A 21,753-nucleotide genomic window follows, 5' to 3' on the forward strand; every position below is an offset into this window, starting at 1 on the left:
GAGTTCCCAGGCACACGGACACGGATAACTCCGGTACCGATTTATTCCGGTACCGGAATTATCTGGACGTGTGGGACAGCCCTTTCAAAAAGTGGAATAACACGCGATCAAAAAGACAGATATAAATAAACATGCTACCGCTTAAAACGTCATCTCGTCCCGCAAAAGACGACCAGCCACACAGCGTCATCAGCAAAAAAATAAAGCTATAGCCCTCAGAATAAAGCAATGCAAAAATAATAAATTTTTATATATAATAGTTTTTATCATATAAAAGCGCCAAAACATAAAAAAAATGATATAAATGAGACATCGCTGTAATCGCACTAACCCGAAGAATAAAACTGCTTTATCATTTTTACCAAAAATGGAACGGTACAAACGCCCCCTCAAAAGAAATTCATGAATAGCTGGTTTTTGGTCATTCTGCCTAACAAAAATTGGAATAAAAAGCAATCAAAAAATGTCATGTGCCCGAAAATGGTACCAATAAAAACATCAACTCGTCCCGCAAAAAACAAGACCTCACATGACTCTGTGGACCAAAATATGGAAAAATTATAGCTCTCAAAATGTGGAGACGCAAAAACTATTTGTTGCAATAAAAGCGTCTTCGTGTGTGACAGCTGCCAATCACAAAAATCCGCTAAAATCCCCGCTATGAATAGTAAATCAAACTCCCCCCTTTATCACCACCTTAATTATGGAAAAATAATTAAAAAAAAAAAAAAGTTTATTTCCATTTTCCCATTAGGATTAGGGCTAAAGATAGGGTTGGGGCTAGAGTTAGGGTTAGACTAAATGACGCCCGCAGAATATTCCATCAAAGTCTGCATTCAAAAACATCACTTCTTCCCTTCCGAGCCCCGACGTGTGCCCAAACAGTAGTTTTATCCCACATATGGGGTATCAGCGTACTCAGGACAAAATTGGACAACTTTTGGGAATTTTTTTGAGGGAAAAAAAATGATATTTTATTTTCACGGCTCTGCGTTATAACTTTAGTGAAACAATTGGGGGTTCAAAGTGCTCACCACACACATCTAGATAAGTTCCTTAGGTGGTCTAGTTTCCAAAATGGGGTCACTTGTGGGGGGTTTCCACTGTTTAGGAACATCAGGGGCTCTTTAAACGCGACATGGCATCTGATCTCAATTCCAGCCGATTCTGTGTTGAAAAAGTCAAATGGCACTCCTTCCCTTCCGAGCTCTGCCGTGCGCCCAAACAGGGGTTTACCCCCACATATGGGTTATCGGCGTACTCAGGACAAATTGCACAACAACTTTTTTGGGGTCCAATCTTAAGTAATTTTTTTTGTGAAAAAAAGTGAAATGTTAATTTTTAAAAAAACAAATTCCAAAAATTCCTGTGAAGGACCTGAAGGGTTAAGAAACTTCTTAAATGTGGATTTTGCTGTTTTTAGAATGGTGTCACACTTGGGTATTTTCTATCATATCCCTCAAAGTGACTTCAAATGTGATGTGGTCCCTAAAAAAATTAAAAATGGTGTTGTAAAAATGAGAAATCGCTGGTCGACTTTTAACCCTTTTAAATCCCTTAAAAAAAAAAATTGGGGTTCCAAAACTGTGCTGATGTAAAGTAGACATATGGGAAATGTTACTTATTAAGCATTTTGTGTGACATCTCTGATTTAAGGGCATGAAAATTCAAAGCTGGAAAATTGCAAAATTTTCAAAATTTTTGCCAAACGCAACATCAAAGATATTTTACCACTATCATGAAGTACAATATGTCACGAGAAAACAGTGTCAGAATCATCAGGATCCGTCGAAGCGTTCCAGAGTTATAACCTCATAAAGGGACAGTGGTCAGAATTGTAAAAATTGGCCCAGTCATTAACGTGCAAACCACCCTTGGGGGGTAAAGGGGTTTAAAGTGTCGATATTGATTTTTAGAATTACTACATCCAATAGGTGGCACTGTGGTGTGGCTGTGGTGTAGCAGGAGGCAGGGTGGCTGCGGCAGGAATATGGCGAAGGAGGCAGGAGTGGGGTGATGCTGTGGGCCCCGGGAGAGTGTTCGGCTCCCTAGATCTCAATCTGCGCATGCGCTGCATCCGGCGGCCATTATCAGGAGTCCTCCACAGTGAAAAGGATGTGAAGTGTGGAGACCCCTGACATTTTGTAAAAGCCTGGGTCCCGCCGCAGCCTCGCACCGCTTAACACCTCCTAACAGCCCAGGGACCCAGCATTGTCCCACTCCTGCCACAGCGACCCCAACTCCTAGGACCCTGCTCCACCGTCGCCACCCCCCAGTAAGCTACTGTAAAAGCTACTATAAAAGCTTACTATAAAACGCACCAACATTTTTATTAAAGAAAAAAGGTTTTAAAATATTCCTCCCCAAAATTTGGGGTTCGTCTTCTCGTACAGTGTGTCTTATAATAAGCAACATACGGCACTTCTCACTACAGAGGAACATATTTGTAGGCAAATGACCTGACAATCATCTTCCTGAAAAGATCAGTCATCTCTATATTGCTGGAAGCAGGCACCTAAAATCAGCACACTTACCAATGGCCTCAGCGACCCAAACTTCTCTAAAGCATTCTTGAATGGGGTGGGCGTGTGGGGTGCATTATCCCCCAGAAATTTATGATTTGGTGTCACAAACCTAAAGTAAAAGAAAACTTAATTTTGAATTGCAATTCTTTTAAAGATTCAGCCAATTTATTTTTTTGAGCTTTGTTTTCTTTACCAAGAGCCATAACTACTTATAAGCCATTTATTATTTTTTTTGTGGGGAGGGGGTTCTTCTTACCATGTTCATTGTGCAGTAAAAGACCTGGAAACTTAATTCAGCAGGTCAGTATGATTGTGGCATTATGAGACTCAGTTTTTTTCGTTTTGTTTATTTTTAGTGATAATTAATTTTGAACTTTGCTACAAAAAAAAAAAAAAAAGTTTACAGGGAATCGGTCACCTCATTTTGCCACTATAAACTGCAACCACCGCCATTAGGGGCTTATCTACAGCATTCTGTAATGCTGTAGATAAGCCCCTAAAGGCGGTGGCAGCAGTTTATAGCAGCAAAATGAGGTGACAGATTCCCTTTAAATAAAGATTGTGTTCTGTTGCCATTTTGTATATTGACAAACCAGACATGACAATACTGAACACGCATATTTTTTGCATTTCTTTACCTATGGATGGAAAAAAAAGAGGATTTTGTTTTATTCAACTTTTCACTACACTTTTTGTAATTAACTTAAGGGATTGTTAGATCCTTAACAATATTTCTATACTTCGGTATATAGTCACACTCAAGGTCTCCTATAAAGCTCATTTTTCACGAAGACCAAGATAGCAGTGACGGGGGATCTTTAGCAAGCCACTGGCGGTCATTGCGGCCTATTAGAACTCCCTGATCACGTCATAGGAGGGCGATGGCGTGCAATTCAAGTGCTGCCATCAGTGATTGACAATCACAATTAAGTGCTTACCAGAGCTAGCTCTGACGGCTGCTATTACACGCATGTGCTTATATTATAACATAACAGCACTTGCTCTATGATTTAATAGTACATCACGAGATGGGCTAGAGGTTAAAGTTGAGCACAACTTGATATCATCGAAAGGTAAGTGAAACCTTATTTGTAGTTGCAGCATGAAGTCTAATCTTGGGACAAAAAAAAATGAAGTGCAAAACGGAGAATGCAGTGAACACAATTAATGTGTAAGACTTACGCAGAGTTCTTCTGCAGCAGGGGCGTTTTGTCTCGATGGAGAGGTGTGGTTACAACTACTTTTTGGCTACAGACAGGTGTCGAGGTTAGAGATGGGTTTTCCAGCTCCAAAGCATCGTGGTTCGACAAAAAATTTAAGAACTATAGGACATAGGAAGAAAAGAATTACAATGGCTTAATTAGTAGGTATACTAGGGGAAAAAAACAATGCATTTCACAGCCATACATGGTTAGCGTGACAATTGGGCTCAATCTTACAGCTCCGGCACGATATAACAAAAAAAAAAAAGCACACAGCTGGAGCTCCTCAGCATAAGAAATAAAGATAATTCTGTAGAGTGAAGAAAGATAAGACCTCAAGAGACCAGCAAGTTGTATTTCAGCGAACATAGCCTACTAAAGCAACTTTCCAATGTTAATTCAACCACTCATGATTTTTGCAGGCTTCCACTGAAGAGAATCTTATCCTGATCACTTGCTGTTACAAAGTGGCAATACTTCGAACTACAAATGGCAGCGACTCCCTCTCGCCATTTCTGGTGCCATTGTGTAAGGTCTTAAGCTATGCATACACAGCTGCATACATCTGCCACTGACTTGTAAAGATGGAGATGATGTCTACCACCCTTTCTGAAGACTCCTGATTACTGATGAGCGAATATACTCATTGCTCGGGTTTTCCTGAGCACGCTCTGGGTTCCTCCGAGTATTTATGACTGCTCGGAGATTAAGCTTTCATCGCCACAGCTGAATGATTTACAGCTACTAGCCAGGCTGAGTACATGTGGGGGTCGCCTGGTTGCTAGGGAATCCCCACATATAATCAAGCTGGCTTATAGATGTAAATCATTCAGCTGCTGCAAGGAAAACTAAATCTCCGAGCAGTCAAATACTTGCTCATCACTAGTCCCGATCTATTTGTGACCTGTTTGTTTTATGCATTTTATCCTAATGTAAACTGTAGTTTTCCTGTATTCAGGGATGATAGGGTTCACTATAAGGCCAGCCCATTGGTTTGGGGAGGAGTGAGTGGGCACTAGGAGTTCGTTTAAGTTCATCTTCAGAAAAGAAGATACACTCAGCAGTGTTAGCCATATTGAGTGAGGGAAAGAAGAGCAGACTCACAGAAGGTAGTACGCTCCATCAATATCAACAGTGGCTATAGCTCTCCTCTGTAAAGCAAGTTGTGGCATCTATTGAAAAAGACTTTTTAACCACGAGTCTTAGCGTTTGTTAGATCTGGAGATCTTAGTAATGGAATACAGGATCAGCCTAGCTGGGACACGTCCATAAGGTATAGAAGCTGGAAGAGTTCTCTTATATAATCCACAGACTACAGTATGGAGTGCCCTGTACTGGAAAGATGGAGATCCTCAACCTGTTATACTTCAGCAATGCTCTTCACAAATGATGCGACACCATCCACAACCGATAGGGATTGTGCCTCCGACATGTAATGCAGATGAAGAATTCAAGTGCTTTACCTACTACAACCCCTGGCAAAAATTATGGAATCACCGGCCTTGGAGGATGCTCATTCAGTTGTTTAATTTTGTAGAAAAAAAAAGGATCACAGACATGGCACAAAACTAAAGTCATTTCAAATGGCAACTTTCTGGCTTTAAGAAACACACAGAAATCAAGAACAAAAAATGTGGTATTCAGTAATGGTTACTTTTTTTTTTTTTTAAACCAAGCATAGGGGAAAAATTATGGAATCACCCTGTAAATTTTCATTCCCAAAACTAACACGTGCATCAAATTAGATCTGTTCGTTAGTCTGCATCTAAAAAGGAGTGATCACACCTTGGAGAGCTGTTGCACCAAGTGGACTGACATGAATCATGGCTCCAACACAAGAGATGTCAATTGAAACAAAGGAGAGGATTATCAAACTCTTAAAAGAGGGGAAATCATCATGCAATGTTGCAAATTATGTTGGTCGTTCACAGTCAGCTGTGTCTAAAATCTGGACCAAATACAAACAACATGGGAAGGTTGTTAAAGGCAAACATACTGGTAGACCAAGGAAAACATCAAAGCGTCAAGACCGGAAACTTAAAGCAATATGTCTCCAAAACAGGAAATGCAAAACAAAGGAGAAACCCATGGGTGGAAACTGGAGTCAACGTCTGTGACCGAACTGTAAGAAACCGCCTAAAGGAAATGGTATTTATATACAGAAAAGCTAAACGAAAGCCATCATTAACACCTAAACAGAAAAAAACAAGGTTACAATGGGCTAAGGAAAAGCAATCGTGGATTGTGGATGACTGGATGAAAGTCATATTCAGTGATGAATCACGAATCTGCTGCATTGGGCAAGGTGGTGATGCTGGAATATGAAAAAAAGACACATAAGGTCAGTGTCATGGCCTGCAAATAGTCCGGATCTCAATCCAATTGAAAATCTTTGGTGGAAGTTGAAGAAAATGATCCATGACAAGGCTCCAACCTGCAAAGCTTATCTGGTAACAGCAATCAGAGAAAGTTGGAGCCAGATTAATGAAGAGTACTGTTTGACACTCATTAAGTCCATGCCTCAGAGACTGCAAGCTGTTATAAAAGCCAGAGGTGGTGCAACAAAATACTAGTGATGTGTAGGAGTGTTTTGTTTGTTTTTCATGATTCCATAATTTTTTCCCTCAGAATTGAGTGACTCCATAATTTTTCCCCTATGCTTGGTTAAAAAAGTAACCATTACTGACTGCCACATTTTCTGTTCTTGATTTCTTTTAGTGTTTCTTAAAGCCAGAAAGTTGCCATTTTAAATGACTTTAGTTTTGTGCCATGTCTGTGATCTGCTTTTTTTCTACAAAATTAAACAACTGAATGAACATCCTCCAAGGCCGGTGATTCCATAATGTTTGCCACGGGTTGTACCTATTGTACATAGTTTCAACACCAAGTAAACAAAACCTTATTTTCTAAAGGTACCTTCACACTAAACAACTTTCCAACGAGAACGACAACGATCCGTGACGTTGCAGCGTCCTGGATAGCGATCTCGTTGAGTTTGACACGCAGCCGCGATCTGGATCCCGCTGTTATATCGCTGGTCGGAGCTAGAAGTCGAACTTTATTTGGTCGCTAGATTGGCGTGTATCGTCATGTTTGATAGCAAAAGCAACGATGCCAGCAATATTTTTACATGGAGCGTGAACGATAAGTGAGTCACCGTTACGTCACTGGATCGCTCCTGCATCGTTCTGGAGCTGCTGTGTTTGACGTCTCTACAGCGACCTAACAGCGACGCTCCAGCGATCTAGTTTAGGTCGGCTCGTTGTCTATATCGCTGGAGCGTCGCTTAGTGTAACGGTACCTTTACTCAAGTCTGGCTTATTTGTTATAAAAACAAAGGGTCCGAGCTTGAACCCAAGATACGGCAACATGTGGTGTGCGTGACATCAATTCTGACAAACATGTGCACACGTTTAGGGACACCTGTATATGGTACTCTGGGCTCCCGAAGTACACCTCAGTCAGGGAAAACTGTTACAGACTGGCCCATTAACGTCGATGGTTACAATGGAGGAAAAGTATTTGATCCCTTGCTGATTTTGTACGTTTGCCCACTGACAAAGACATGAACAGTCTATAATTTTAAGGGTAGGTTAATGTTAACACAGACATACAATATCAAAAATAAAATCCAGAAAGTCACATTGTATAAATTATATAAATTTATTTTTATTTTGCAGTGAGAAATAAGTATTTGATCCTCTACCAACCATTATGAGTTCTGGCTCCTACAGACCAGTTAGACGCTCCTAATAAACTTGTTACCTGCATTAAAGACAGCTGTCTTACATAGTCAGCTTCATAAAAGACTCCTGTCCACAGAGTTAGTCAGACTCTAACCTCTACAACATGGGCAAGACTAAAGAGCTTTCTACGGACGTCAGGGGCAAGATCAAACCTGCACAAAGCTGGAATGGGCTACAAAACCATAAGTAAGACGCTGGGTGAGAAGGAGACAACTGTTGGTGCAATAGTAAGAAAATGGAAGAAATGCAAAATGACTGTCAATCGACATCGATCAGGGGCACCATGCAAAATCTCACCTCCTGGGGTATCCTTGATCATGGGGAAGGCGAGAGATCAGCCTAAAACTACACAGGGGAACTTGTTAATGATCTCAAGGCATCTGGGACCAGTGTCACCAAGAAAACCATTGGTAACACATTACGCCGTGAAAGTAAAATCCTGCAGTGCCTGTAAGGTCCTCCTGCTCAAGAAGGCACATGTGCAGGCCCATCTGAAGTTTGCTACCTGGATGATTCTGTGAGTGTTTGGAAGAAGGTGCTGTGGCCAGATGAGAGAAATTGAGCTCTTTGGCATTAACTCAAAAGCATTAATTTGTGTTTAACTCCGGGGTTGAGCCAAATTCCACCCCCATGTGAACTTAAATTTGCCATTAAGTGACCGATTGTCCATGCATAAACAGTAATCTTTGTTAAGCATAATGGAGTTTTATTCTAAAATCCATGTTACCTGTAAGAAGTCATACCTGAGATGGAGAGAAGGGTAGTGACTTAACAGGAGTGCTTTTGGGTGTCATACTATTTGTATCTGTAGTGGAGGCACTGCTGTTGGCCACGCTTTCTGTGACAGGCGACAAGGTGATCTTCCTCTTCTTGTGATGCTTTAGCAGGGATGGTGGTGTCCCAAATCCAGTTTGCGGACGTGGAGATATAGGAATTAATTCCCCTTTGCTACCCTTACTCAGGTCAGACAAGGTATGTCCATCAAGGCGATATTCAGTTATATTGGTTGCCTGGGGTTTGGCAGTAGACGAGGAGTTAGGACTGCCAACATCAGTAACTGCAGATTCATCAGTCAAATCAAAAGTGGTAAGATCACACCAATTTTCGGCATCCTAGAGAGAAAAAAAAAAAAGTACCTCCCACATTATTGGTTTAAGTGCAGTATCAGGTCCTAAAGCTCGTGGACTTGGAGACTAAATGACAACCTTCTCAAGGCTAGCCTTTGCACTGCAGAGCTGTCTGAAGCTATAGACTCCTTTCTTCAGGTATATACCTCAAAGATTATACCCTCATCCTGTTACAGTGGGAGACTCAAATATGTAGAGAGGCAATTTAATCAAACATGGTTCCAGACTTAAAAAGGAGAGCTATATAGAGGTAGATAAGCTCTTGAAGCAGATTCATTCACTGGAGACCTTACACACAAACGCTTTCATCTTCTATTCTAAGGGAATTATCCAAGAAAAGAACCTCTCTCAGACTGTCAGATCAGAAATCTCAGACAAAGAAAAATTTAAACGCTACATGTATGAGACACATCTGATAAATGTGGCCGCCCCTTAGCAGGACTCCTTCACCCCTGGCTGGCAGCTACATATGTACCGTGCATCAAGAGACACATGGGAAATACTCTCATACTCCCTAAAGAGATTTTGGATACATTTAGTTTATATTATGAGAAGTTATACAATATTAAACGGCAGCTTGCAGACCTCTCCCCATTGTATCTATCTGAGCGAATCTGGAAATATATCAAACAGCTTTACCTACGTTGTGTCTGGGATGCACTGGAGGAAGATATCGCAGAAATTGAGGTTAACCCCTTTCTGCCCTCGGACGGAATAGTACATCCGAGGGCAGAACCCCCACTTTGATGCAGGTTCCGACGGTGAGCCCGCATCAAAGCTGGGACGTGTCCGCTGTTTTGAACAGCTGTCATGTGTCCGCAATAGGCGCGGGCAGAAACCCGATCTGCCCACCCCTATTAACTAGTTAAATGCCGCTGTCAAACTGACAGCAGCATTTAACAAGCGCTTCCGGCCATCCGTCCAGAAATGGGCGCACCGGTGACCCCCGTTATGTGATTGGGGGTCATCGGTTGTCAGCATAACAACCAGAGTTCTCCTTGAGACCTCTATGGTTGTTGATGCCGGATTGCTTTGAGCGCCACCCTGTGGTCGGCACTCATAGCAATGCAGTAATTCTCCTACATAGAAGCGATCTGAGCATCGCCTCTATGTAGCAGAGCTGATCAAGCTATGGAAGAGCTTTTGCCCCATTAAAAATAAAACACCTACACATTTGTTATCGCTGCGTTCAGAATCGCCTGATCTAGCAATAAAAAAAAAAAAGGATTAACCTGATCGCTAAACAGAGTAGCAAAAAAATAGGCAAGACGCCAGAATTACTTTTTTTTTGGTCGCCGCAACATTGCATTAAAATGCAAAAACAGGTGATCAAAAGTACATATCTGCACCAAAATGGTATGATTAAAAACGGCAGCTCGGCACGCAAAAAATAAGCCCTCACCCAACCCCAGATCACGAAAAATGGAAATGCTACAGTTAACGGAAACAGCGCAATTTTTATTGTTTTTTTTTTTAAAGCAAAGTTTGGAAAAAAATTTCACCACTTTGATAAAAAAAAAAAGGAGCCTAGACATGTTTGGTGTCTAGGAACTCGTAATGACCTGGAGAATCATAATGGCAGGTCAGATTTAGCATTTATTGAACCTAGCAAAAAAGCCAAAACAAAAAACAAGTGTGAGACTGCACTTTTTTTTGCAATTCCACCGCACATGTAATTTTATTTCCCCCGTTTTCGAGTACATGACAAAAAACCAATTAAGTGGTTCAAAAGTACAACTCTTCCTGCAAAAATTAAGCCCTCACATGGCCATATCGATGGGGAAAAAGAAAAAAAAAAAAGTTATGGCTCTGGGAAGAAGGAGCGAAAAACCAAAAAAAGCTGGGGTCATGAAGGGGTTATTACAGTAATTAAATCCACACCCTCAGGTAAATGTCCTAGACTGGATGGACTTACCCTGGCATTTTACAAATTCTTTAGAGACCAACTAGCACCGATTATGGCCCAAACTTAACTCCCTAAAATAGATGAAGGTACATGTTTGGTCCCCCAATCACTGGAGGCACATATAAGTGTGATGCCCAAACCTGGCAACGATCGCTCAGGTACTACCAACTATAGCCCTGTAGCGCTAATTAATGTGGACATTAAAATACTATAGAAGATATTGGCAGATATGTTAGCCCCTTTACTATCAGCAATAGTAAACAGACCCGGTGGGATTGTGCAGGGCGGAGAGGCAAGGGACAATACCATTAAAGGTACCTTCACACTAAACGATATCGCTAGCGATCCGTGACGTTGCAGCGTCCTGGATAGCGATATCGTTTAGTTTGACACGCAGCAGCGATCAGGATCCTGCTGTGATATCGCTGGTCGTTGAACAAAGTTTAGAACTTTATTTGGTCGTCAGACCGGCGTGTATCGTCGTGTTTGACACCAAAAGCAACGATACCAGCGATGTTTTACACTGGTAACCAGGCTAAACATCGGGTTACTAAGCGCAGGGCTGCGCTTAGTAACCCGATGTTTACCCTGGTTACCAGTGTAAAATGTAAAAAAAAACTAACAGTACATACTCACCTTCGCGTCCCCCGGCGTCCGCTTCCCACACTGACTGAGCGCCGTAAAGTGAAAGTGAAAGTACAGCACAGCGGTGACGTCACCGCTCTGCTGTTAGGGCCGGCGCTCAGTCAGTGCAGGAAGCGGACGCCGGGGGACGCGAATGTAAGTATGTAGTGTTTGGTTTTTTTACATTTTACGCTGGTAACCAGGGTAAACATCGGGTTACTAAGCGCGGCCCTGCGCTTAGTAACCCGATGTTTACCCTGGTTACCCGGGGACCTCGGCATCGTTGGTCGCTGGAGAGCGGTCTGTGCGACAGCTCTCCAGCGATCAAACAGCGACGCTGCAGCGATCGGCATCGTTGTCGCTATCGCTGCAGCGTCGCTTAATGTGAAGGTACCTTTAGAAGATGCTTATTATCTCTAAGGCTAAATCTTTACCCCTAGGTCTCTTATCAGTAGATGCAGAAAAAGCCTTTGATAGGGTCCACTGGGGATTTATGAAAGGCACTGTGTCAGTTGGGCACTGGTCCTAGTTATCTGCAAAAGATCCTTTCTTTAGGGTAAACTGAACATTATCTTCGTCAGAAGCGTTGACCATTTCACTTTCCAATGAGGAGGTTTATTTAGCAACATCAAACTTTCCTCTCAAATGGCGTGCAGATGCCATAAAATATTTGGGAGCCCTCATTCATTCTGACCCATCCAAACTTCTCTCTTAACTATCCAAAACTTTTAGAACGAACCCTTCAGATCATATAGCAAACTAAGACTGTTTTTTCGTGACATATTGTACTTCATGTTTGTGGCAACAATTCTTCGATATGACTTACATTTATTTATGGAAAAAAATGGAAATTTGGCAAAAATTTAGAAAATGTAGCAATTTTTAAACTTTTTATTTCTGTAACCTTAAATCGGAGAGTAGTGTCACACAAATTAGTTAATAGCTAATAAATAACATTTCCCAAATGCCAACTTTACATCAGCACAATTTTGGAAACAACTTTTTTTTTTTTTTTGTTAGAACGTTATAAGGGTTTAAAGTTGACCAGCGATTACTCATTTTTCCAACAAAAAATTTTTTTTTTAGGAACCACCTCACATTTGAAGTGACTTTGGGGGGTCACTATAATAGAAAATACCCCAAAGCGACACCATTCTAAAACTGCATCCCTCAAGGTGCGCAAAACCACATTCAAGACGTTTATTAACCCTTCAGGTGCTTCACGAGAACTAAAGGAACGTGGAAGGAAAAAAATGAACATTCACTTTTTTCACACACACACACACACACACACACACACACACACACACACACACACACACACACACACACACACACACACACACACACACACACACACACACAAAAAACTTACCCTGGAACCAATTTTTTTCTCATTTTCACAAGGATATCAAGAGACAATGGACTCCAAAATTTACCGATACCCCGTATGTGGGAGAAAGCCATTGTTTGGGCGCACGGCAGGGCTCAGAAGGGAGGGAGCACAGATTGACTTTTTGAACAAAAAATTGGCTGGAATCAATGGCGGGCGCCATGTCAAGTTTGGAGACCCCCTGATGTGCCTACACAGTGGAAACCCCCCAATTTTCAATTTTAACCCCAACCCTAATGGAAAAATGGAAATATATATATATATATTTTTTTTTTAACCTAACTAAGGGGGTGATAAAGGAGAGTTTGATTTACAATTTTTTATTTTTTTTTAATTTTGATCACTGTGAAAGACACTATCACAGTGATCAAAATGAACCAATAGGAAAAATGTCCTATTGTCGCGGGGGCCGGCCGATCTCAGCAGGCACACTGTGCATTGTGCCCGCCGTTTTCTTCCTGGAAGAGGACACTGCCGGCTGGGGGACATCACAGGGGGGGATGCAAGAGAATACAGGGACACTGGAGGTACGGGGGGGGGGTCAGGGGACCCCAATTCGCTCTCCTCTGATGTGCGATCACATCAGAGGAGAGAAATTAAAGGGAACCTATCACCCCGTTTTTTAAAAATTAGATAAAAATAGTGTGAAATAGGGGCAGAGCTGGGCGTTACATTAGTGTCTTTGTGTGCCTTTATTACCCACCTATGCTGCCGAAATACCTTTGTGAAGTGGCCGTTTTGTCCTGTCACTCAAGTTGGTCAGGTCGGATGGGCGTGGTCACAGCGCTGTTTCTCCCCCAGAATCCTGCTCATCATTACGTTGGTGGCGTAGTGGTGTGCGCATGTCCAAAGAGAAGATCCACTGCCCAGGAGATTCAAAACAGCGCGGTCTTCGCGATTCGCCGTTTACCGGTGGGCGCGGCCATCTTTCCCGAGGCTGCGCGTGCGCAGATGGAGCGCTCTGCTGCCCGGGGCTTCAGGAAAATGGTCGCCGCGATCTCCATCTGCGCACGCGCGGAATCCCGCGGCCATTTTCCTGAAGCCCCGGGCAGCAGAGCGCTCCATCTGCGCACGCGCGGCCACAGGAAAGATGGCCGCGCCCACTGGTAAACGGCGAATAGCGTAGACCGCGCTGTTTTGAATCTTCTGGGCAGTGGATCTTCTCTTTGGACATGCGCACACCACTACGCCACCAACGTAATGATGAGCCTGATCTGGGGGAGAAACAGCGCTGTGACCACGCCCATCCGACCTGACCAACTTAAGTGACAGGACAAAACGGCCACTTCACAAAGGTATTTCGGCAGCCTAACAGGGGTGTAAAGGCACCAAAAAGGCACTAATGTAAAGCCCAGCTCTGCCCCTATTTCACACTATTTTTATCTAATCTTTAAAAAACGGCGTGATAGGTTCCCTTTAAATGGGAAATCAAACTTTGTTTTGCGGTCGCCATTATTCCGTTAAAGGGAACCTGTCACCACGTTTTTGGAAGATGGGATAAAAATAGTGTTAAATAGGGGCAGAGGTGGGCGTTACATTAGTGTGTGTGTTATGCGTTTATTACCCACCTAAGTTGCCGAAATAACTTTGCAAAGTCTCCGTTTTCGCCTGTCAATCAGGCTGGTCAGGTCACATGGGCGTGGTGTCTTCACCCAGATTTGGCGTAGTTTTCCGTTGGTGGCGTAGTGGTGTGCGCATGCCCAAAGTCCGGAATCCTCTTCCAGGGGATTTAAAAGAGCGCGCTGTTCGTTATTGCATTGGTGATCGGTGGGCGCGGCCATCTTCCTTTGGCCGCGCGTGCGCAGAAGCGGCGCTCTGCTGGCCGCGGCTTCAGGAAAATGGCCGCGGGATGCCGCGCGTGCGCAGATGGATATCGCGGCGGCCATTTTCCTGAAGCCGCGGCCAGCAGAGCGCCGCTTCTGCGCACGCGCGGCCAAAGGAAGATGGCCGCGCCCACCGATCACCAATGCAATAACGAACACCGCGCTATTTTAAATCCCCTGGAAGAGGATTCCGGACTTTGGGCATGCGCACACCACTACGCCACCAACGGAAAACTACGCCAAATCTGGGGGAAGACACCACGCCCATGTGACCTGACCAGCCTGATTGACAGGCGAAAACGGAGACTTTGCAAAGTTATTTCGGCAACTTAGGTGGGTAATAAACGCATAACACACACACTAATGTAACGCCCACCTCTGCCCCTATTTAACTCTATTTTTATCCCATCTTCCAAAAACGTGGTGACAGGTTCCCTTTAACGACAATCACAACACTGGAGTCAGTAAAAACAGACCCGAATCATGTTCTCTGGGGTCTCAGCTACCCCAGTAACCAAGACCCCAGAGAAATTCCAATGATGGGGGGTGCTATACACTTATTTGTCAGCGCCGTTAAAAACCAATAGGCCAAACCAATAGGCCAAAATTAATTCTACTCAATATTAATATCAATATATTCTAAAATTATATTGATTATTATATTATTAATTGTATCACTTAATATTGAGCAGAATTAAGTATGCCGACATCCTCCTAAATATTGTTTGAACCCAAGTACAACCCCTTCTGTGTATCGTATGAGCCCCCCTTATTATACTGTAAGAGCCCCACAACAGCTTCCCCGTAAATACAGCATGAGCCCCACACTGCCTCCCCATATATACAGCATGAGTCCCACTGCCTCCCCATATATACCGCATGAGTCCCACTGCCTCCCCATATACAGCATGAGCCCCACACTGCCTCCCCATATACAGCATGAGCCCCACACTGCCTCCCCATATACAGCATGAGCCCCACACAGCCTCCCCATATACAGCATAAGCCCCACACTGCCTCCCCATATACAGCATGAGCCCCACACTGCCTCCCCATATATACAGCATGAGTCCCACTGCCTCCCCATATATACTGCATGAGTCCCACTGCCTCCCCATATATACTGCATTAGCCCCACACAGCCTCCCTATATACATGCATGAGCCCCACACAGCCTCCCTATATACATGCATGAGCCCCACACAGCCTCCCTATATACATGCATGAGCCCCACACAGCCTCCCTATATACATGCATGAGCCCCACACAGCCTCCCCATATATACTGCATGAGCCCCACACAGCCTCCCCATATACTGCAGGAGCCCCACACTGCCTCCCCATATACTGCAGGAGCCCCACACTGCCTCCCCATATACTGCAGGAGCCCCACACTGCCTCCCCATATATACAGCATGAGCCCCACATACAGCAGGATCCTCACACTGCCTCCCCATATATACAGCATGAGCCCCACACTGCCTCCCCATATATACAGCATGATCCCCACACTGCCTCCCCATACATACAGCATGAGCCCCACACAGCCTCCCCATATACAGCATGATCCCCACACTGCCTCCCCATACATACAGCATGAGCCCCACACAGCCTCCCCATATACTGCAGGAGCCCCACACAGCCTACCTATATATACACTGCACCCCATCTTGACTGGAAAAAAAAAAACCTCCACCAAAAGTCAGCGAGTGGACGGGCACGGTGCGGCCCGTGGACCAAGACAGCCGAGGGGCCAAAAGGCCAGATGAGGTCTGATTTAGACAGATACTGGCTGATGACCGGATCATGCAGCATTATTTGGAATGCCTTATTCATTCTAACAGCACCTTCCACCTATTGTGTCCGCTGTTACCTTATAGATTTTAAGCTTGCAAGCAGAGCCCTCACTTCTTCTGTAACTATTAACTGTGTGTTACTTTGTAATTCCTTTGTCTGTACATGTTACTGCTTAATTGTGAAGTGCTGCAGAATATGTTGGCGCGATATACATTTTTTTTTTTTTTTTTTAAGTCTAGCAATAGGTAAAGAAAAGCATCTCTTCACATACATACTAGTCCAATATATGCTCCTTACCGACTCAATCATGTCATTGCTTGGCACCAGGCAGTTGACATACTCCACCATCCATTTCTCTGGGGCAGAACTCACAGAGGCGACTGCAGATGAGGGGCTGGATCCTGCACTCTCCTCTTCACCTTCACTCAGTTGCTCAGACTTTACCTCCACTATTTTCACTTCCATTATGTCAGAGTTGAGGCCGTTCTCTACAGTGTCTATCTTTAATTGAGAAACCGACGACTGTTCATTCTGTAAATCAGAGAAAGATTAGCAGAGCGCTCCACTAAACACAAGGCAAGTGTTGGGGTGATGTGCACAGACTGGTACCTCTTCCTCTACAGTCTGAGAACTCGAGTCGTCTTTATCTTCCTTCTTGTCTGTGACGCTGTCCCTTATCCCATTCAGATATCCTGCTGCCTCCACCCTTCGCTTGATGGTTGAATTCCAATGATTTTTCACTGCGTTGTCTGTCCTATGGACAAAGTGTGGAGATCTGAAATACTCAGAGCATAGCCAACAGGTGCATAAACTTTACAGACCCATGATTCACTGTAAGGCTATAGTCCCACCATCACTAGCTATGATCCCAAAAAGATGGACATGTGAAACCACCGAAGATCAATATATATATTTTTTTCTTATAAATTGTGAGCGGTCAATATCTTTTAACCCCTTCACCCCAAAGCCTGTTTTCACCTAAGTGACACGGCCAATTTTTACAATTCTGACCACTGTCACTTTATGAGGTCATAACTCTGAAACGCTTCAACGGATCCTGGTGATTCTGAGACTGTTTTCTCGTGACATATTGTACTTTATGATAGTGGTAAAACTTCTTCGATATGACTTGCATTTATTTGTGAAAAAAACTGAAATTTGTCGAAAATAATGAAAATTTAGCAATTTTCAAATTTTTCGTTTTTATGCCCTTAAATTAGAGAGTCATATCACATAATATAGTTAATAAACAACATTTCCCACATGTCTGCTTTACATCAGCACAATTTTGGAAACAATTTTTTTTTGTTAGGGAGTTATAAGGGTTAAAAGTTGACCAGCGATTTCTCATTTTTGCAACAAAATTTGCAAAACCATTTTTTTTACGGACCACCTCACACTTGAAGTGACTGAGGGGTCTATATGACAGAAAATGTCCAAAAGTGACACCATTCTAAAAACTGCACCCCTCAAGGTACTCTAAACCACATTCAAAAAGTTTATTAACCCTTCAGGTGCTTCACAGGAATTTTTGGAATGTTTAAAAAAAATTGAACATTTAACTTTTTTTTCACAAAATTTTTACTTCAGATCCAATTTGTTTTATTTTACCAAGGGTAACAGGAGAAATTGGACTAAAAAAGTCGTTGAACAATTTGTCCTGAGTACGCCGATACCCCACATGTTGGGGTAAACCATTGATTGGGCACATGGCAGAGCTCGGAAGGGAAGGAGCGCCATTTGACTTTTCAATGCAAAATTGGCTGGAATTGAGATCGGAACCCATGTCGTGTTTGGAGAGCCCCTGACGTGCCTAAACAGTGGAAACCCCCAGAAGTGACACCATTTTGGAAAGTAGACCCTCTAAGGAACTAATCTAGATGTGTGGTGAGCACTTTGAACCTCCAAGTGCTTCACAGAAGTTTATAATGTAGAGCCGTAAAAAAAAAAGATTATTAATTTTCACAAAAAATGATCTTTTTGCCCCAAATTTTTTACTTTCCCAAGGGTAGCAGGATAAATTGGACCCCAAAAGTTGTGCAATTTGTCCTGAGTACGCTGATACTTCATATATGGGGATAAACCACTGTTTGGGCGCATGGCAGAGCTCGGAAGGGAAGGAGCGCCATTTGACTTTTCAATGCAAAATTGGCTGGAATTGAGATCGGAACCCATGTCGTGTTTGGAGAGCCCCTGACGTGCCTAAACAGTGGAAACCCCCACAAGTAACACCATTTTGGAAAGAAGACCCCCTAAGGAACTTATTTAGATGTGTGGTGAGCACTTTTAACCCCCAGTTGTTTCACTAACGTTTAGAATGTAGCGCTGTGAAAATTAAAAAATTCATTTTTTCTTTCCACAAAATGATGTTTTAGCCCGCAATTTTTTTTCCCCCAAGGGTAACAGGAGAAATTGGACCACAAAAGTTATTGTCCAATTTGTCCTGAGTACGCTGATACCCCATACATTGGGGGGAACCACTGTTTGGGCGCACGGCAGAGCTCGGAAGGGAAGGAGCGCCGTTTGAAATGCAGACTTAGATGGATTGGTCTGCAGGCGTCATGTTGCATTTGCAGAGCCCCTGATGTACCTAAACAGTAGAAACCCCCCACAAGTGACCCCATATTGGAAACTAGACCCCCCACGGAACTTATCTAGATGTGTTGTGAGAACTTTGAACCAAGTGTTTCACTACAGTTTATCACGCAGAGCCGTGAAAATAAAAAATATTTTTTCCACGAAAATTATATTTTAGCCCCCACATTTTTATTTTCCCAAGGGTAACAGGAGAAATTGGACAACAAATGTTGTTGTCCAATTTGTCCTGAGTACGCTGATACCCCATATATGGGGGGGAACCACTGTTTGGGCGCACAGCAGAGCTCGGAAGGGAAGGAGCGCCGTTTGAAATGCAGACTTAGATGGATTGGTCTGCAGGTGTCATGTTGCATTTGCAGAGCCCCTGATGTACCTAAACAGTAGAAACCCCCCACAAGTGACCCCATATTGGAAACTAGACCCCCCACGGAACTTATCTAGATGTGTTGTGAGAACTTTGAACCCCCAAGTGCTTCACTACAGTTTATAACGCAGAGCCGCGAAAATAAAAAATATATTTTTTTCCACGAAAATTATATTTTAGCCCCCATGTTTTTATTATCCCAAGGGTAAGGCTGGTTTCACACTTGCGTTTTTATCTGCATGCGTTTTTTTAAAAAACGCATGTGTGAAAAAACGCATGTAAACGCGGTAAAACGCATGCGTTTTTATAGAAAAACACAAGAAAACAAGAAAAAAAACAAAAAACCCTAACCCTACCCCTAACCCTAACTTGAAATACGTGGCACTGAAATACGTTTATATACGTATATAAGTGCCACGATATTTCAGTGGCCACGTATATAAGTGCCACGTATATAAGTGCCACGTATATAAGTGCCACGTATATAAGTGCCACGTATGTAAGTGCCACGTATGTAAGTGCCACGTATGTAAGTGCCACGTATATAAGTGCCACGTATATAAGTGCCACGTATATAAGTGCCACGTATATAAGTGCCACGTATATAAGTGCCACGTATATAAGTGCCACGTATATAAGTGCCACGTATATAAGTGCCACGTATATAAGTGCCACGTATATAAGTGCCACGTATATAAGTGCCACGTATATAAGTGCCACGTATTTAACGTAAATGCCACGATATTTCAGTGCCACGTATTTCACTGAAATATCGTGGCACTGAAATATCGTGGCACTGAAATATCGTGGCACTGAAATATCGTGGCACTGAAATACGTGGCACTATGACTGTCAGAAAATGTTCATTAAACGGTTAGGGATGAGTTTAGGGGTAGGGTTAGGGTTTGGATCCCTTTATCACCTTGATGGTGGTGGGTGACTTCAGTGTGTCTTCTGGTTTTTTTCTATAAAAACGCATGCGTTTTTAACGCAAACGCGTTGAGATCGGACGCCATGTCGCGTTTGGAGAGCCCCTGATGTGCCTAAACAGTGAAAACTCCCCAATTCTAACTGAAACCCTAACCCCAACCCTAACCCTAGCGCTACTTTCACACTAGCGTTTTTTTGCATACGTCGCAATGCGTCGTTTTGGCAAAAAAACGCATCCTGCAAAGTCATCTGCAGGATGCGTTTTTTCCCCATAGACTAACATTAGCGACGTATTGACACACGTCGCAAGCGTCGTGCGACGGTTGCGTCGTGTTGTGGCGGACCGCCGGCAGCAAAAAACGTTACATGTAACTTTTTTTGTGCCGACGGTCCACCATTTCCGACCGCGCATGCGCGGCTGGAACTACGTCCCCACCTCCCCGCACCTCACAATGGGGCAGCGGATGTGTGGAAAAACAGCATCCGCTGCCCCCGTTGTGCGGCGCTTGCACAGCATGCGTCGGTACGTCGGGCCGACGCAGCGCGACGGCCCCGTACCGACGCTAGTGTGAAAGTAGCCTAACGGGAAAATGGAAATAAATATATTTTTTAAAATTTTATTATTTTTCCTAACTAAGGGAGTGATGAAGGGGGATTTGATTTACTTATATAGCGTTTTTTGGGCGGATTTTTATGGTTGGCAGCCATCACACACTAAAAGACGCTTTTTATTGCAAAAAATAGTTTTTGCATCACCACATTTTGAGAGCTATAATTTTTCCATATTTTGGTCCACAGAGTCATGTGAGATCTTGTTTTTTGCAGGACGAGTTGACGTTTTTACTGGTACCATTTTCGGGTACATGACATTTTTTGATCGCTTTTTATTCCGATTTTTGGGAGGCGGAATGAACAAAAACCAGCAATTCCTGAAATTCTTTTAGGGGGGGGCGTTTATACCGTTCCGCGTTTGGTAAAAAGGATAAAGCAGTTTTATTCTTCGGGTCAGTACGATTACAGCGATACCTCATTTATGTAATTTTTTTATGTTTTGGCTCTTTTACACAATAAAAACTATTTTATATTAAAAAATAATTGTTTTTGCATCGCTTTATTCTGAGAGCTATAACTTTTTTATTTTTCTGCTGATGATGCTGTATGGCGGCTTTTTTTTGCGGGACAAGATGACGTTTTCAGCGGTACCATGGTTATTTATATCCGTCTTTTTGATCGCGTGTTATTCCACTTTTTGTTTGGCGGTATGAGAATAAAGCGTTGTTTTTTGCCTCGTTTTTTTTAATTTTTTTACGGTGTTCACTGAAGGGGTTAACTAGTGATATAGTTTTATAGGTGGGGTCGTTACGGACGCGGCGATACTAAATGTGTACTTTTAGGCTACTTTCAGACATAGCGCATTTTTGAGCGCTATATTGCGGGCGCTTTTCAAAAATGCGCAATGTCATTTTCGTCTGCCGGCAAAGTGAATGAGAAATTCACTTTGCCGTTCAGACACACCGCAAAAAAACGCGGCGCTTTTGTCTGCAAACACGCCGGCGTAAAAAGAATTGACATGTCAATTCTTTACGCAGCGGCGTGTCTGCGTATCCCCATAGGGCCCCATATTACCGTCCACACACAGCGCCTTTGTCCTGGGTGTCGGCGTCTTTGTACGGAGGGGTTGACACCCAGGACCGGACGTGACGTCGGACAGGAAGAGGG

At 43.2% G+C, this 21,753-nt stretch overlaps 1 protein-coding gene across 3 annotated transcripts in view; it reads right to left on the reverse strand.

Moving 5' to 3' along the window:
* Nucleotides 1–21,753, reverse strand: part of MYBL2 (MYB proto-oncogene like 2) — a 65,859-nt gene that overhangs the window by 20,245 nt on the left and 23,861 nt on the right. For 2 of the 3 annotated variants that reach the window (XM_077251549.1, XM_077251548.1), the window contains exons 6-10: nucleotides 16,752–16,896; nucleotides 16,440–16,673; nucleotides 8,217–8,585; nucleotides 3,708–3,847; nucleotides 2,535–2,634 (exon numbers count right to left, since the gene is read on the reverse strand). In XM_077251549.1, coding sequence (XP_077107664.1) covers nucleotides 2,535–2,634; nucleotides 3,708–3,847; nucleotides 8,217–8,585; nucleotides 16,440–16,673; nucleotides 16,752–16,896 — 988 coding nt within the window. The remainder of the gene's footprint in view (nucleotides 1–2,534; nucleotides 2,635–3,707; nucleotides 3,848–8,216; nucleotides 8,586–16,439; nucleotides 16,674–16,751; nucleotides 16,897–21,753) is intronic. The other variant, XM_077251550.1, reaches the window with a different exon arrangement.

The sequence above is a fragment of the Ranitomeya variabilis genome, chromosome 4 (genome assembly GCF_051348905.1).
Source record: "Ranitomeya variabilis isolate aRanVar5 chromosome 4, aRanVar5.hap1, whole genome shotgun sequence".
Classification (NCBI taxonomy): domain Eukaryota; kingdom Metazoa; phylum Chordata; class Amphibia; order Anura; family Dendrobatidae; genus Ranitomeya; species Ranitomeya variabilis.